Source organism: Heptranchias perlo, chromosome 5 (assembly GCF_035084215.1).
Source record: "Heptranchias perlo isolate sHepPer1 chromosome 5, sHepPer1.hap1, whole genome shotgun sequence".
Lineage (NCBI taxonomy): Eukaryota > Metazoa > Chordata > Chondrichthyes > Hexanchiformes > Hexanchidae > Heptranchias > Heptranchias perlo.
The window spans coordinates 25,792,235-25,809,208 of record NC_090329.1 but is presented as its reverse complement, the minus strand read 5'-3'; the positions used below and the strand labels follow the sequence as shown (position 1 = coordinate 25,809,208).

The following is a 16,974-nucleotide window of genomic DNA, read 5'->3' as shown; positions in this document are numbered from 1 at the left end:
CCCCAAGATTGGCCGTGTGGAGGGGGAATGAAGCTTGGGGCAATGTAGAGTCCTAAGGTTTCCTGATAGGACCCAGATCATCACTCCTGCTTCTGCTGGCCCACAAGGGAACCATTAAAAGTTTTTTAAAATCCTACCTTGCTGGGCCTGTCCTGGCCCTGGGTGGATGTGGTGACACCATTCCCCAGCACAGGCAGCACTGTGTGTGACTCATGCACACCAGGGTTAAAATCAGGCAGGGCCCTGACTTTCCATACGAGGCCCTCGCCTTGTGTGCCTCCCGAAATCCGGTCGGAGCGAGGAATTAAGTACTGCGCCCCTATATTAACACCCATTCTCATCCTTTTATAGGGGGTTAAGATCAGGTCATGTGCTGCTGCCAAATGGTTGAGTGACTGGATTGCTCACTAATAAAAACTCCATTTAACAGTTTAAAATTAGCCAACCAATCTAAATTCGCAGGACAAACAAAGCCAGGTACCGCTCTTTAAAATAAGATACTTTTTTTAACCCTACGTGGTTTTAAAAAAATCATCTAAACCAGCACAGATGTCATGATCTGTCAGCAATGATCAGCAGCATTCCTCGGGTAACATTTACAAATCTGAGGTAGAAATGCAGAGATTCGCAGCACTGAGGTCACACAGAACATTTTATTCTTCTAATTTCTTCCTTTCGGTCAGGAATATTCCCAGGGTATGGTTTTTATTCTATTCTTTCTCTCTTCCATTGTCTCCTACACTACTTTTACGCTCATGCTCCAACTCTCCTTTTTTCTCTTTCTATTTCTCTCTCCCTTTTTCTTTCCTTTGTGTGTTTTACTCCCTTTCTTTTTCCCTCTCTATCACACCTTCTCTTTTACTCTCTTTCTCCCACTCTTTTTCTCTTTCACGCTCACTCTCTTTCTCTCACTCACACTCTGTCTCTTTCCCTTTCTCTTTCTCTCTCCCATACTTGCTCTTTCACTCTCTCTCTTTCTCATTCTCTCTCTTACTTTAGTGCTCTTTCCCTTTTTCTCTCTCTCTCTCCCGTTCTCTCTCTCTCTCTCTCCCTCATTTCCACTCTGTTTCTCTCTCACTATCTCGCCACCCCCCGCTCTCTCTCCCCCCCCCCCGCTCTCTCTCCCCCCCCCCCCCGCTCTCTCTCCCCCCCCCCCCCCAGCTCTCTCCCCCCGCTCTCGCTCTCTCTCCCCCCCCCCCAGCTCTCCCCCCCCTCCCCCCCCCCAGCTCTCCCCCCCCCCCTCCCCTGCTCTCCCCCCCCCCCCCCCCCCGCTCTCTCCCCCCCCCCGCTCTCTCTCCCCCCCCCCCCGCTCTCTCCCCCCCCCCCCCCCCCCCGCTCCCTCTCCCCCCCCTCCCTCCCCCCCCCCCCCCCCGCTCTCTCCCCCCCCCCCCCCCGCTCTCTCCCCCCCCCCCCCCGCTCTCTCCCCCCCCCCCCGCTCTCTCCCCCCCCCCCCCCCGCTCTCTTCCCCCCCCCCGCTCTCTCTCCCCCCCCCCCCCCCGCTCTCTCTCCCCCCCCCCCCCCCGCTCTCTCTCCCCCCCCCCCCCGCTCTCTCTCCCCTCCCCCCCCCCCCCGCTCTCTCTTCCCCCCCCCCCCCCCCCCGCTCTCTCTCCCCCCCCCCCCGCTCTCTCTCCCCCCACCCCCGCTCTCTCTCCCCCCACCGCTCTCCCCCCCCCCCCCCCCCGCGCTCTCCCCCCCCCCCCCCCCGCTCTCTCTCCCCCCCCCCCCCGCTCTCTCTCTCCCCCCCCCCCCCCCCCCGCTCTCTCTGAAGCAGCAGGGGTGAGATGCAGAATAAAGATCGCCCCTGCGCACGGCCTGCCGCCGGCCCCCTTGCCCCCGCGCGCCCTCTTTACTGCGGGAACATACAATAGGATCAAGTCCCAACTGGTGGGGTGTAAGTCACCCCTTTCCAGCTGCAATGTTTTGAAGTGAGATGGGGTTTGGCCAGTGTGAATCCAGTTCCTATTTGGCAGAGTTCACACAGAACAAAGCTGCCTACAAATGTGACATTAACTCAGTGTGAGGGCGGTGCTCAGGGTGGGAAAGGTCTAATCAGTGAGTGCTCCCTGAGATCGAAGTGGAGCAGAAACTTCGCACTGAATCAGAGCTGTGTTGTTTGAACAGGAATCTACTCTGCTGCAAGTTGACACAGACCCTGTTCCTCTGTCCTTGTTACGAGTTCAGATAGGAAGCTGGGGAGTTAATCAGAAACAAAAGTAGGTTTGTGCCACTGGAAATGAAGCAGTGACAACTTGCATTTGTATAGAGCTGTCCACAGGCAGAAAGGCATCTCAAAGAACATTCCAGTGAGAATGAAAAGGATACGGTGAGCACCGAGCTTTGGGGAGCAGGAAGCTTGGGAAAGTTGTTTTTGAGGAGATTTTTTTAAAGATGGGTTAGATTCAGCCTTCAGGACTGGAACAGTCAGAGTTTCCCAAACGAGTGGCAAAGTGGTGACAACACAGGAGGGTCCGAATTCCACACGGATCCACACGACTGGATCCTGTCAGCGGATATTCACAGAAGGAGTTCCCTTAGAAAAGCTTGAGATTTCAAACTTGGATGTGGTATTTAGGAGAAGACAGTGAGACTGCCCAGAGAGCAGCCTGTTCCCAGGCCCTGGAGCGGTGTCCTGCCCAGGGAGCAGCCTGGACCCGGACCCTGGAGCGGTGTCCTGCCCAGGGAGCAGCCTGTTCCCAGGCCCTGGAGCGGTGTCCTGCCCAGGGAGCAGCCTGGACCCGGACCCTGGAGCGGTGAGCTGCCCAGGGAGCAGCCTGGACCCGGACCCTGGAGCGGTGTCCTGCCCAGGGAGCAGCCTGGACCCGGACCCTGGAGCGGTGTCCTGCCCAGGGAGCAGCCTGGACCCGGACCCTGGAGCGGTGTCCTGCCCAGGGAGCAGCCTGGACCCGGACCCTGGAGCGGTGTCCTGCCCAGGGAGCAGCCTGGACCCGGACCCTGGAGCGGTGTCCTGCCCAGGGAGCAGCCTGGACCCGGACCCTGGAGCGGTGTCCTGCCCAGGGAGCAGCCTGGACCCGGACCCTGGAGCGGTGTCCTGCCCAGGGAGCAGCCTGGACCCGGACCCTGGAGCGGTGTCCTGCCCAGGGAGCAGCCTGGACCAGACCCTGGAGCATGCTCCTTGGAAGGCTGTCCATGAGTGGGACTAGCTATAGTGGTGCAGCTGCCTGTAGATTGGAAGGTCCATGTTCCTAGTTAGAAGGACAGCGAAGAGGGGAGATCAGTCGGAAGGCAATGAAGGACTGAGATGGGGTGGGTGGGGGGAGGCCCTATTGCCAGGACATTACAGATTCCATCTCGCCACAGAACAGTCCAGAAACATGGAGCAGGAGGAGGGGCACCGCCTTGGACCTGCAGCCAGTGACTCAGACAGTCATTGAGACAACACTTAGAACGCAATCTTCATCATCATAATTTTCAATGAAGAGGTGATTTTTAGCAGTAGGATTTTAACGAGATGCTATTCTAGCACCTGCTCTATTTAGGAAACTGGTGATTGAATATTGATTGGTGAAGTACGTCATTTATTAAAACAGATTATATTTTATGATTTTGTATTTACTGAGCTTAGTTTTGTTTGAGTTTAGACTCCGAAATGATTGCTTTGTAATGAAGCACCAATCTTTCCATCTATGTGAATCAGACAAGTGAAAGGTAAGCTGGTTCGAGAGAACATGAGAGCTGATCAGACTCATTCCAACAGGTTCGAGAGACCAGCCATCCTAGTGGGTGGTCAATGTGAAGCTCCTCGGGACATTTTACTACGTTAAAGGCACTATATAAATGCAAGTTGTTATTGAAAAGGTAGCTGCAGAGCGATGGGAAGCGAGCGAGTGCTGATTATCTTCCATCACACAGCGTGTTCCAGGGCGGGAGCTCACTCCAAGACTTAACAGGCAGACCCCAGGTGGACCCCCCTCCCTGTGGCTTACCCAGTGTTTGGCACTAAAATGAGGGAGCACTAACAGCTGAATTACACCACTGGTCGTTTCAAGTAGTTTTGTCTCCATTTCTAGACCAGTAGTACACCCTCCATAAACTTCAACTCATCCAAAACTCCGCTACCATCACCCCGTGCTCGCTGACCTACAATGGCTTCTGGTCCGGGAAGGCCTCGATTTTAACATTCTAATCCTTGTTTTCAAATCCCTCCATGGCCTCGCCCCGAGATCTCTGCGCTTCTCCAACTCTGGCCTCTTGTGCATCCCTGATTTTCATCGCTCCGCCATTGGCGGCCGTGCCTTCAACTGCCTAGGCTCTAAGCTCTGGAATTTTCTCCCTAAACCTCTCTGCCTCCCTTCCTCTCTCTCCTCCTTTAAGATGCTCCTTAAAACCTACCTGTTTGACCAAGCTTTTACTCACCCCCCACCCCCTTAATATCTTCTCCTTTTGGGTCATTGTCAATTTTTTGTCTGATTATGCCCCTGTGAAGGGCCTGGGTCGTGTTAAAGGTGCTGTATAAAGTTGTTGTCATTGATGGAAAGTGGTGCTGTGTGCAGGGCCCTAAGCGATGGGTTGAGCTCTGTGTCAAAATGCTTCTTGGTTGTTGGATGGTTATGTGAATTGAACCATCTGAATCGAGTTATCATCAACCTGTAAGAAATTATCCACAGCACAAAACCTGATTGTCACTGCAGTACTTTACATTAGGGGAACATGACCGAGTCCAGCAGAGAGCTCAATACAGCTTCGAAAATTGGATTGAAGTCCTTCACTCAGGCAGGTTCTTGCTCTGCTTTTGAGTCTTAGAATCAAAACTCGTGTCTTTCACTCTTTTCTTAAATGTAAAAGGTGAATATTCCAGTGTAATGCACTTGCTAGGTTTCACCTCAGTGTAAATATTACTCTGAACTTCGACTGCTGCTGGTTTAATTCTGCTCAATTGGTGCAAACTAATTTTGCTGCCGGTCTGGCAAATGGATTTCAAGTGAGAAGCTTTATATTAAAGAAAAATATGATTTTGATTTTGCTTGTATCGGCATCCTGTGTTTTTAGTTCTTCCGTGTGCTCTGGGAGGTGAACAGCAGTGAATGGTAACTAGTACTTTGACAATATTTTGCCTGTCTGTGCAGGGAATCCATCCTACAGATTGGCCTCCTCTGACTGAGGTTACAACATCAGTAAATGCAAGGCAGGATCCCGCGCCTTGCCACACTGATACATGGGACCCTCCTTGGTGTTCTGGGGCTGCATGATCATTTCTCATTGTTTTGTTCCCAATCTGGTATTCCAGATGTTTTCTTGGTGAAAATGCAGTCCAATACCATCCATGGGCTGCTGGTGATAGGCAGAGGTACATTGTGCTGTGTTATGAAGAGTTTCCGTATTGAAGACTCTCTGCGTGTGCTGTGCGAGGAGGCAGATTATACCTGCAGTTTCTCGGGTGCCCAGTGCTGAGTTATGTGGTGCAGTTAGTTTGAGGTATTGTGCACAGGGAAGAAGGAGAGTAGCCTTGTGCTCTCAACAGATAAATTAAAAGCAGATCACATGGGTGAAGGGTGCCCCACATGGAAAATAAGCAACAGTAGAACGTTTTTCCCTGTAATCTCCCTGAACAATATAATTTTGTAAGTAATTGAAGTGTTTTTCACTGGTGCAGATAATGTTGGTGAGTGACACCTTGATGTAGAGCGGCGGAGCTGGCACATTGTGGTGGTTGAGTTTAGCTCAGATATAAGCATGATTTGGCGCTGTGTGTGGGAGCTGCTGGCTGTTTTGCCATTGCCCATGTCCAGGTGACCTGCTGAATCAATGAACTGGTTTCAAACTGATTTCAGGTACTCTGAGCGCAGCAATACCAAGTGCGTTGGGATCACCATCGAGACCAGACCAGACTATTGCCTGAAACGTCACCTCAGTGACATGCTGCAGTACGGGTGCACACGGCTGGAGATCGGAGTGCAGAGTGTCTACGAGGATGTGGCTAGAGACACCAACAGGTGGGAGATGGTTCAAAACCAAAACACTTCACATAGAATTACATCGAGTCTACGGCACAGAAACAGGTCATTTGGCCCAACTGGTGTATGCAAGTTCCACATTCTAACTACCCTCTGAGTAAAGACGTTTCCTTATTGGATTTATTAGTGACTATCTTATATTTATGACCTCTAGTTTTGGTCTCCCCTGCAAGTGGAAACATCTTCTCTATGTCTACCTTATCAAATCCCTTCATAATTTTAAGGACCTCTATCAGGTCACCGCTCAGTCTTCTCTTTTCTAGAGAAAAGACCCCCAGCCTGCTCAATCTTTCCTGATAGTTATAATCTCTCAGTTCTGGTATCACCCTAATAAATCTTTTTTGCACCTTCTCCAATGCCTTTATATCCTTTTTATAATATGGAGACCAGAATTGTTCACAGTACTCCAAGTGTGGTCTAACTAAGATTCTATACAAGTTTAACATAATTTCTCTGCTTTTCAATTCTAACCCTCTAGAAATGAACCCCAGTGCTTGGTTTACCTTTTTTATGGCCTTGTTAACCTGCGTCGCTACTTTTAATGAGGCATTTTCAAAAGTGCCTCTGCTCCTTCGTCGTGACATTTATATAATGCACTTTCCTAGAAATCCTACGCTTTAAGGATTCTGAGGGGCACAAGTTATCTGTTTGCTTGTGAAAAGGAAATTAAGCAGAAGTGTGATTAATTAATTACAGTGAGTGGAACCAGTAGCATATATGGATTACATGGCCACTTTTTGATAAATAAGATTCGATATTTCCTTTGTAACTAGATAAACAAGTCAGTACATTGAAAGCTGGCAGAAAATATTTATATGTTACTTATATCCCTAATCATATCCCTTTACTTGTCCCATACTCCGACTCATCCTTTGTCGACTTGGGGATTGGTGTTCCCTCATATTCGCCAATGGCGGGATCCCAGAGGCCCTCAGCCAGTGCTAGCCAAGAGAGTAGCTCATCATGTGACCAACCTCCATTACACAGGCAGTTACTGGGAGATGCAGAGAGTAGCCCATCGTATGACCAACCTCCAATACACAGGCAGTTATGGGGAGATACAGAGAGTAGCTGAGTGCAAAGTGAGGATTGGTATCAGCGTCCAACAGGAGCAGCTGGTGTATGGAGAAAGGTGGTATCATTTTCTAAGTATCCCATACACACTCAGGCACGAGGACAAGGCTGCATAAGCCCACAGCTGAAGCAGGGATTTGATAAAGTAGACTGTGATTTAAGAACAAAGCTGTGTCTGATGGCGATGCAGTGCGATTTTTTTAAGTCGTTGGTACATATGAGAGAAAACTTCAATGTGATTTTATTTTGGATGGGGATGGTGTTGAGTCCCTGCTGTTTGACTGTGTCCTGCTGATACACACCTCCAGGGCTTTCACTACAGACAACTGATAACTCGCCTTGATAACCTTTGCTTCTCTTTCTCCAGGGGGCACACTGTCAGGGCAGTGTGTGAATCATTCCAGCTGGCAAAGGATGCGGGCTTTAAAGTAGTGGCACACATGATGCCTGACCTGCCCAATGTTGGCCTGGAGAGAGACATTCAACAGTTCATCGTAAGTGTCCATCGTAAGAGCCCAGTCCTCCTTTACCCAAATAACTGAAGAATAATCAGTGTAGTTTTCACCATTCAACAATTTAACACCACAATCCACATCAGACTGAGTCACTGACCAGCACTGGACACCACAGCCCACCTAGAGTCCATCACAGAATGATGCAGTACAAAAGGAGGCCCACCGTGCCTGAGCCGGCTTTTTGAAAGAGTTATCCAATTAGTCCCATTCCCCTGCTCTTTCCCCATAGCCCTGTAAATTTTTCCCTTCAAGTATTTATCCAATTCCCTTTTGAAATTATTATTGAAAATGCTTCCTCCACCCTTTCAGGCAGCGCATTCCAGATCGGCACACACTAGAATTGGGAACAAAAGAAGCTGCAACATACATTGAAAGTGCTGTTTGTTTAATTCCTGTGTTCATAAGAACATAAGAAATAGGAGCAGGAGTAGGCCAATCGGCCCCTCGAGCCTGCTCCGCCATTCAATAAGATCATGGCTGATCTGATCCTAACCTCAAATCTAAATTCATGTCCAATTTCCTGCCCGCTCCCCGTAGCCACTAATTCCCTTTACTTCTAGGAAACTGTCTATTTCTGTTTTAAATTTATTTAATGATGTAGCTTCCACAGCTTCCTGGGGCAGCAAATTCCACAGACCTACTACCCTCTGAGTGAAGAAGTTTCTCCTCATCTCAGTTTTGAAAGAGCAGCCCCTTATTCTACGATTATGCCCCCTAGTTCTAGTTTCACCCATCCTTGGGAACATCCTTACCACATCCACCCAATCAAGCCCCTTCACAATCTTATATGTTTCAATAAGATCGCCTCTCATTCTTCTGAACTCCAATGAGTAGAGTCCCAATCTACTCAACCTCTCCTCATATGTCCACCCCCTCATCCCCGGGATTAGCCGAGTGAACCTTCTTTGTACTGCCTCGAGAGCAAGTATGTCTTTTCTTAAGTATGGACACCAAAACTGTATGCAGTATTCCAGGTGCGGCCTCACCAATACCTTATATAACTGCAGCAATACCTCCCTGTTTTTATATTCTATCCCCCTAGCAATAAAAGCCAACATTCCGTTGGCCGCCTTGATCACCTGCTGCACCTGCATACTAACTTTTGGATTTTCGTGCACTAGGACCCCCAGATCCCTTGCCAGTTCCTTGCACTGGCACTTCATTTTTTTCATTCATTCTCGGGATGTGGGCGTCACTGGCAAAACCGGCATTTATTGCCTGTCCCTAGTCTCCCTGAGAAGTTGGTGATGGGCCGCCTTCTTGAATCACTGGTAATAGTTTGATGCAACCGGTCACTTCAGAGCGCAGTTAAGAGTCAACCACCTTGGTGTGGGCTGGGGCCACATATAGGCCCAGACTGGGTAAGGACAGCAGGTTTCCTTCCCTAAAGGACATTAGTGAACCAGTTGGGTTTTTAACGACATGGTTACTTTCATCGATACCAGCTTTTTATTATGATAACACACTTATGCATTCACGGTGGTTATATGTTATGTAATTAGAAGCCAGGCAGCTTCTTCAAAAAAATGGAATGTATGAAACCATAAAAGGTTTGACCCCCAAGGAATATTAGATCACTTTGTTAGGTTTAATTGGATATTTTTCTCATTCTTTCTGGTGTTTTACTGTTAAATCTTTATACCCCAAACAAGTTGGGTCACTTAGCATTTTCACAACTTTCATGCAATAATTTATAGTCTTCAGTAAATACCTCACCTCTCAGATCATCACTGATCATTCTTGTAAGTTTGAGATGCTGATGTTTTTATTGATTTGTTTTTATAGGAACATTTATTTTTGTAAATCCAGATACACTCTGACAGTGCATTCATCCTACAATTATAGTGTCTGTGCAAAGTGACAGTGATACAGGGATGAGGCAGAAGGACTTTCTGAAGTTGCAATTAAGGCACATTGTTGAGACAGAGTAGAGGAACCTTTTACTCTCGTCTCTGACTCGTTCTACACTTTTATTATGCCAAGATGAAAAAGTGATTTAAAAGTTCCATTTCTTTAGCAGTCACACAAGAAAGAACTTGGATTTATATTTTGTTTGATAACGCTCCTGTGATGTGCTGAGGGACATTTTATTACATTAAAGGCGCTATATAAATGCAAGTTGTTATATAGCTCCTTTCACGACCTCAGGACATCCCAAAGTGCAATACAGTCAACAAAGTACCCTTGAAGTGTAGTCACTGTTGTAATGTATCACTCGAGCTGATAAATGTTGAAAAGGAAGTGACTGTAAGAGAGACAGTGTGTAAAAGAGATCGGAAGGCGAAGATATCACTTGAGTAACTGAGACCGTGAGCGAATAAGCGACACCAGAAGAGTGTATCAGAGAGAAGAGTAATAGAAACACTGAGAGAAGGGGACACAGGTGAAGAGAGATGGAGAAAAGAAACGAGCTACCATGAGAGAGTAACAGAAAGGAGAAAAGAGACTGAGTAATGGAAAGACGTATCTATTGAAAGCAGGATTAGGGCAGAGTCCCACGCTGTGCCATCAGTGACAGTTGTAGGTGGATGTTTATTCGAATATAATTGGCTGGGGGTTCTGTGGAATTTAAGAGGTTTGTATTTCATCAAAGTGCAGGATTTCTGTTATACATCAGTTTAAAGACTTTTTATATCGCAAATTCTAATCTGAAAACCTCCCAACATTGGTGATGATTAATGCCCCAATCGTGGCAGCAGCTGTAAAGTAAATGAGGTCCTGCCACCGTCAGAGATGCTAAGACCATTTAAAGAGGTAGATTTTGCCAGCAGCCTTGCCCAATTCCCACATGAATGAGCGAAGATGAGTTGAGCAGGAACCAGGTCATGTTGATTGATCTGGAAATTAGTCAGGGTACATGGGCTTTGTTCTTGGAACCAATCGTAAGTTTTGCTGCTTTTCTGTGCAGTCTTTGGCTTTTGGTGAGGAAACTTTGAGACAATAATCAGGGACAAATTAATTGGCACTTGGAAAAGTATGGGCTAATAAATGAAAGTCAGCATGGATTTGTTAAATGCAAATCGTGTTTGACTAACTTGATTGAGTTCTTTGATGAAGTAACAGAGAGGGGTGATGAGAGTAGTGTGGTTGATGTGAATATGGACTTTTAAAAGACGTTTGATAAAATACCACATAATAGACTCGTTAGCAAAATTAAAGCCCACGGGATTAAAGGGACAGTGGCAGCGTGAATACAAAATTGGCTAAGAGACAGAAAGTGGAGAGTAGTGGTGAACGGTTGTTTTTCAGATTGGAGGGAAGAGTGCAGTGGTGTTCCCCAGGGGTCAGTATTAGGACCACTGTCTTTTTGATATATTAATGACCTAGACTTGGACATAGAGGATATAATTTCAAAGTTTGCAGATGACATGAAACTCGGAAATATAGTAAACAATGTGGAGGATAGTAATAGGCTTCAGGAGGACATAGACCGGTGAAATGGGCAGACACGTGACAGATGAAATTTAACATTGAGAAGTGTGAAATGGTGCATTTTGATAGGAAGAATGATGAGAGGCAATATAAACTAAATGGTACAATTTTAAAGGGAGTGCAGGAACAGAGAGACCTGGAGGCGTATGTACACAAATCTTTGAAGGGGTAGGACAAGTTGAGAAGGCTGTTAAAACAGCATATGGGATCCATGGCTTTATAAACAGAGGCATAGAGTACAAAAGCAAGGAAGTTATGCTAAACTTTTATAAAACACCAAGGACACAGTTTTAAGGTAATGAGGACATGAGGAAAAAAATTTTTGCACAGCGGGTTGTTGTGATCTGAAATGCGCTGCCTGAAAGGGTGGTGGAAGCAGATTCAATAATAACTTTCAAAAAAGAATTGGATAAATACTTGAAGGGGAAAAATTTACAGGGCAATGCGGAAAGAGCAGGGGAGTAGGACTAATTGGACAGCATGATGGGCTGAATGGCTGCCTTTTGTGCTGTAAGATTCAATGATTCTACATTGGTGAGGGAATGATTGAAGAACGCACAAGGATGCTGTGTGTAGTCAGTAGGACAGCCAGTCATTGGGACTCAGCGTGAGAAGTGATGTGAAGGGGTAGATAGCTGTAATTCGCCTGTTGTCTGGCCTGCCTTACCAGAGGTCTGTGGAGGATAAATTAACTTGAAGGATGAGCCAGGTTGCACCTCCACTTGTGCGATTTTTTTTTTTTTCCCAGCTCTGTGGTTTGATGGACGGTTTATCACTTTAGGGATTGCTGTAGGGTCTGGAGATTTATTCACAGAACAGAGAGCTTGGAATTCAATTTATGAAGTACAGCCTGACAGTCGAATGTGTGCCAATTGTATGACTTTTTTAAAAATCCTGTTCCTTTTTCTACATGCTGCGGCCTGAACTTGTACGATTACAGAGTAGACAGACTGGGCAATGATGGGGCCTGTCACTTCATCAATTGGAGCAGCCAGCGTTTAGCTGTGTCTCGTGATTTTTGGATTTGCATATTGATGTAAATGGGACACAAGTTACAACATGGAAACAGGCCATTCGGCCCAATCAGTCCATGTCGATGTTTGCTCTCATGCCAGCAAACTGTTCTAATCACATTTACCCACCCTGTTAGCATATTCCTCTCCTTCCTTCATTCACCTATCCAATCTAATCCTGAATGTTTTCATAGTTTCTGTCTCACCCACTCACCCTGCAAGTGAATTCCACAGCCTCACAACTCTCTGTGTGAGGAAGTTTCTCCTGCCCTCTTCTAAATCTCTTACATTGAATCTTGTATCTATGGGCCCTGGTTCTAAACCCCCCTCTTTCACTCGTTATTCCGACTCCACCAGCTTCTTTCTCACTCACTCTTTCCCGTTTCGCCATCGAACCTGATTGCTCAGAGGCTCCACTTGTGGAGACTTCTTGCAGTCGTCCCTGACCCCGACTCCGCTGATGTCCTTTGATGCCAGGCTGAGCTGCTTTGCTCCTCGATCCAACTCCGCCAGGCTTTTGTCACCAGAACTCCACTTCTGTTACTTTGTTTTAAATGTCCCTGGTTGATCCTCTTTTTCCTTTAACTTGAAAGAAAGGCTTGCCTTTATATCGCGCCTTTCACAACCTCAGGACATCCAAAGCATTTTACAGCCAATTAAGTACTTTTGAAGCGTAGTCACTGTTGTAATGTAGGAAACAAGGCAGCCAATTTGCACACTGCAAAATCCCACAAACAAAAATGTGATAACGACCAGATAATCTGTTTTAGTGATGTTGGTTGAGGGATAAATATTGGCCAGGACACTGGGGAGAACTCCCTTGCTCTTCTTCAAAATAGTGCTGTGGGATCTTTTACATCCACCTGAGAGGGGGCCTCGGTTTAATATCTCATCTGAAAGACGGCTCCTCCGACAATGCAGCACTCCCCCTGTACTGCACTGGGAGTGTCAGCCTGGATTATATACTCAAGTCCCTGGAGTGGGACTCGAACTCGCAACTTTCTGACTCGGAGGCGGGAGTGCTACCCACTGAGCCACAGCTGCCACCTTAGCTTCAAATATCCTTTGTTTTTCGTTTGTATTGTTTGATGTAAGTGGGAAATCAGACCATTGACTGACCATCTTCCTCGGTAAGAGGGAAGCTCTTCACTATCTTCAGCAAGATGCTGGGAGTGCAACAAAGGGTGACCTTCAAGTTGGAGTGGTCGACGGTCTTTGTGTCAAGATGCCCAGCCTCCAGAAGGTTATTGCTGATCACCAGGTCAGTGTACCTGCCAAAAGGATGCACTCGATGCAGAAGAGATTTTCGTGCTTCTGCAACCAAAAGACATATGCAGCTCGAGCATGCTGGCTGCTCGTTCACTAAGCAAGTCCCTGTTAAGGTAACTGCAAAGGGACTGAGCTATTAAGTAATGATCGAAGGCCTTTAAAGCAACAGATGAAGCTTCTTCAAGGAATGGAAAACTGCTGCTTAGGTAGATTTTGATTCTGTGCCAACTGGGCAGTTAAGAAGATCACTGGAGAGCTGGAGCAGGATCGGTGTTCATGTGCAAGGGCTTGCTATTGCACAAAAATATCAGTCGTTTTTCTGTCGTTTGAGACTGTCGTAATCGTGGTCGAAAGGGTTCCTCCGGGCTAGAGACAGTGACCTAACAAATCATTTGCTCTTCAATGACCACTTGAGGGCATCCTTCGGATCTGGAGAGAGCATTATACGGAGTTGTGTCTCGCCCAACAAGCCAAAGTAAGGTCCCATCTGTAGGGAGGATAAAAAATACAATAGAGTGTATTGTACAGGTAAAGGTGTAATACATGGGTAGGGAGTGGTATGTATTGTACAGGTTAAAGTGTAATACACTGGTGGGGCGTGGAGTGTATTGTACCGGTAAAGGTGTAATACATGGGTTAGGAGTGGAGTGCATTGTACCGGTAAAGGTGTAATACACCTATAGGGAGTGGAGTACAATGTACAGGTAAAGGTGTAATACATGGGTTAGGAGTGGAGTGCATTGTACCGGTAAAGGTGTAATACACTGGCGGGGCGTGGAGTGTATTGTACAGGTTAAGGTGCAATACATGGGTAGGGAGTGGAGTGCATTGTACCGCTAAAGGTGTAATACACTGTTGGGGAGTGGAGTGTATTGTACAGGTTAAGGTGCAATACATGGGTAGGGAGTGGAGTTAAGATGTCTTTGGTGTTAGTTCGGTGGCTTCTGTACAAGAGGTTGTTACACAAGATTGGGACTCGTAGGATTGGGGTTAATATATTAGCATGGATTGAGAATTGGTTAAAATGTATCCAAGTTTGCTGACGGTACAAAGCTAGGTGGGAAAGTAAGCTGTGAGGAGGACACAAAGGCTACAGAGGGATTTCTGCAGGTTAAGTGAGTGGGCGAGAAGGTGGCAGATGGAGTATAATGTGGGGAAATGTGAAATTATCCACTTTGGTAGGAAGAATAGAAAAGCAGAATTTTTTTAAAAAGTTGAGACACTAAGAAATGTTGATGTTCAGAGAGATTTGGATGTCCTTGTACACTAATCACAGCAAGTTAACATGCAGGTAGAGCAAGCAATTAGGAAGGGAAATAGTATGTTAGCCTTTATTGCAAGGGGGTTCGAGTACAAGAGTAGGGAAGCCTTGCCGCAACGGAACAGGGCTTTGGTGAGACCACACCTGGAGTACTGCGTACAGTTTTGGTCTCTACTTAAGGAAGGATATACTTGCCTTAGAGGGGTTGCAATGAAGGTTCACTAGGTTAATTCCTGGGATGAGAGGGATGTCCTATGAGGAGAGATTGAGTAGAATGGGCCTATATTCTTTGGAGTTTAGAAGAATGAGAGGTGATCTCATTGAAATGTATAAAATTCTTAGAGGACTTGACAGAGTAGATGCTGAGAGGCTGTTTCCCCTGTCTGGAGAGTCTAGAACTAGGGGTCATAGTCTCAGGATAAAAGGTCGGCCATTTAGGACTGAGATGAGGAAACATTTCTTCACTCATAGGGTTGTGAATCTTTGGAACTCTCTACCCCAGAGGGCTGTGGATACACAGTCGTTGAGTATATTGAAGATTGAGATCGATGGATATTTGGACACTAAGGGAATCAAGGGATATGGGGATCATGCGGGAAAGTGGAGTTGAGGTTGAAGATCAGCCATGATCTGATTGAATGGCGGAGCAGGCTCGAGGGCCGTATGGCTCCTATTTCTTCTGTTCTTATGCCTGACTCTGGTCGGTGACAACTTGGTCAGATTTATTTACAGGTTAAGTAATGCATAAAAGCCCAATGGTACAGCAAAATATTGAATCAGCGGAATACTTCAAACCAACCGTCTTCCAGATCGATGGGCTGTGAAAGCAGAGCTGTTAATCATCCATGATTAAAGGCGGCACAATGGTAGGATCTATTGTATAGAGAAGATGCTCACAAGTTGTTTTGATTTCCAAAAGCCTGTTGATGTCTTGGAACATGCACAGTTTAATTACCACTTCGAACAAAGCCCTTGTACCCTGACTACGTTCCAAATCAGTCAACCTGGCCAGCTCCCAAAGACAACTTGTCTCCCTTCATTCTGAAATTGGATAAGATGCCAGCAACTATTTCAGTATTAGCTCTTTCAACATTTGTATGAAATAAAATACAATTCTGATAGCCACACGCACTTCCAGGCCGGTTCAGTCAGTAATGATCATGAACCGGAATTCTGAAAGGTTTTGTATTCATTTTGATTTTCCTGTGCAGGCCCTGCAATTACTTATTTGAATTTGATGAACTTGTGGGATGTGTGTGTATGAGTCGAGAGCTCCTTTACTGATGCCACAATGATGTGATGTCAAATCATTTTCTTTAAAGAAATTTGGTGACATACTTCACTCTTCCCCCAAATCGGAGGGGTTTCATGCCACTGGGAACTGGCACAAGTGAGTTGCGTTAGAATCACTCACACCCGACAGGTGCTTAATATCTTGATGGTGCTGCAGTTAATCCTGAGGTAACTGCAGACATAAATGCTTTGGTGCCTGCATGTGAGCAGAGGAGGGACCAATGCATCGGAAGCTGGATTACCCTCTCTGTGGATACATTCACCCAGGTGCACGCCAGCCCATGGGAGGTGGGAGTCAGTCAACTACAGGTCATAGCGCACTGAATACCTTCTGAGAGACCGTATACTTCTCTGGAGCAGGTAACACTACCTCAGGAATCATAAACACTCGGCCCCAGTGTTGCTCGGCTATTTTGATACAGACGCAGACAATCTGATTTTCACTGGCCTGTACGGAGCCTCTCAACATCAGGTGTGCCTACAATCAGTGTGGTAAAATCACAAACGTGACTTTAGGGCAAATCTTGCGCGTGCCTGTGTGTGCTGGCATTGCTGAAGATTTCCCTGTACAAACGGGAATGAATTTGAGAGCCTGGGAAACAGGTTCCTGTTGCTGGTATTGGTTTCTGGTGTGTCGTGCTGCCTCTGGCAGCTAGCTGCTACTGGAGCTAGCCCCAATGTTACTGCAGCATCCCTGGAGCCGAGTTAGATTAGATCGGCAAGTTTGGTTTGGGCAGTTGAATACAGGTGTGAATTTGGCTCCAGATTTGTAGTGTAACTGCATATGATATACAAGTTCTCATGTTTGATCCTACAGGAAAGGGCAGGGAAATGGGATGAGAGAAGAGGGCTCCAGTGGAACAACTAGCACTGACGTGGGCACCCTCCTATGACCCTGCAAACCAGCCTACAGTGCACATGTTAATATGGTATCTGTTGATCAGTTCAATTTTAATGAGCGAGTAAGGCTATAAATCAGCAGCCATTGAGATTATTGTAATATTGAGAGTAAATCAACAGCTGACTTCTGTGAGTAAATGTGATGCTCAATAAAGATGACACCTGAGGCATCTCATTGAATGAGCAGTGATGAACGTAACACCCTCCACTAGACACAATCTGGACTACATCCCAAAACACATCCA

The 16,974-nt window shown here is 46.6% G+C and overlaps 1 protein-coding gene across 1 annotated transcript in view; it reads left to right on the top strand.

Annotated features, from left to right (window-relative positions):
- Positions 1-5,763: 5,763 nt before the first annotated feature.
- The window catches only part of elp3 (elongator acetyltransferase complex subunit 3), a 79,410-nt gene continuing 68,199 nt past the window's right edge, over positions 5,764-16,974 (top strand). The window contains exons 1-2 of the mRNA XM_067985252.1: positions 5,764-5,951; positions 7,414-7,540. Coding sequence (XP_067841353.1) covers positions 5,764-5,951; positions 7,414-7,540 — 315 coding nt within the window. The remainder of the gene's footprint in view (positions 5,952-7,413; positions 7,541-16,974) is intronic.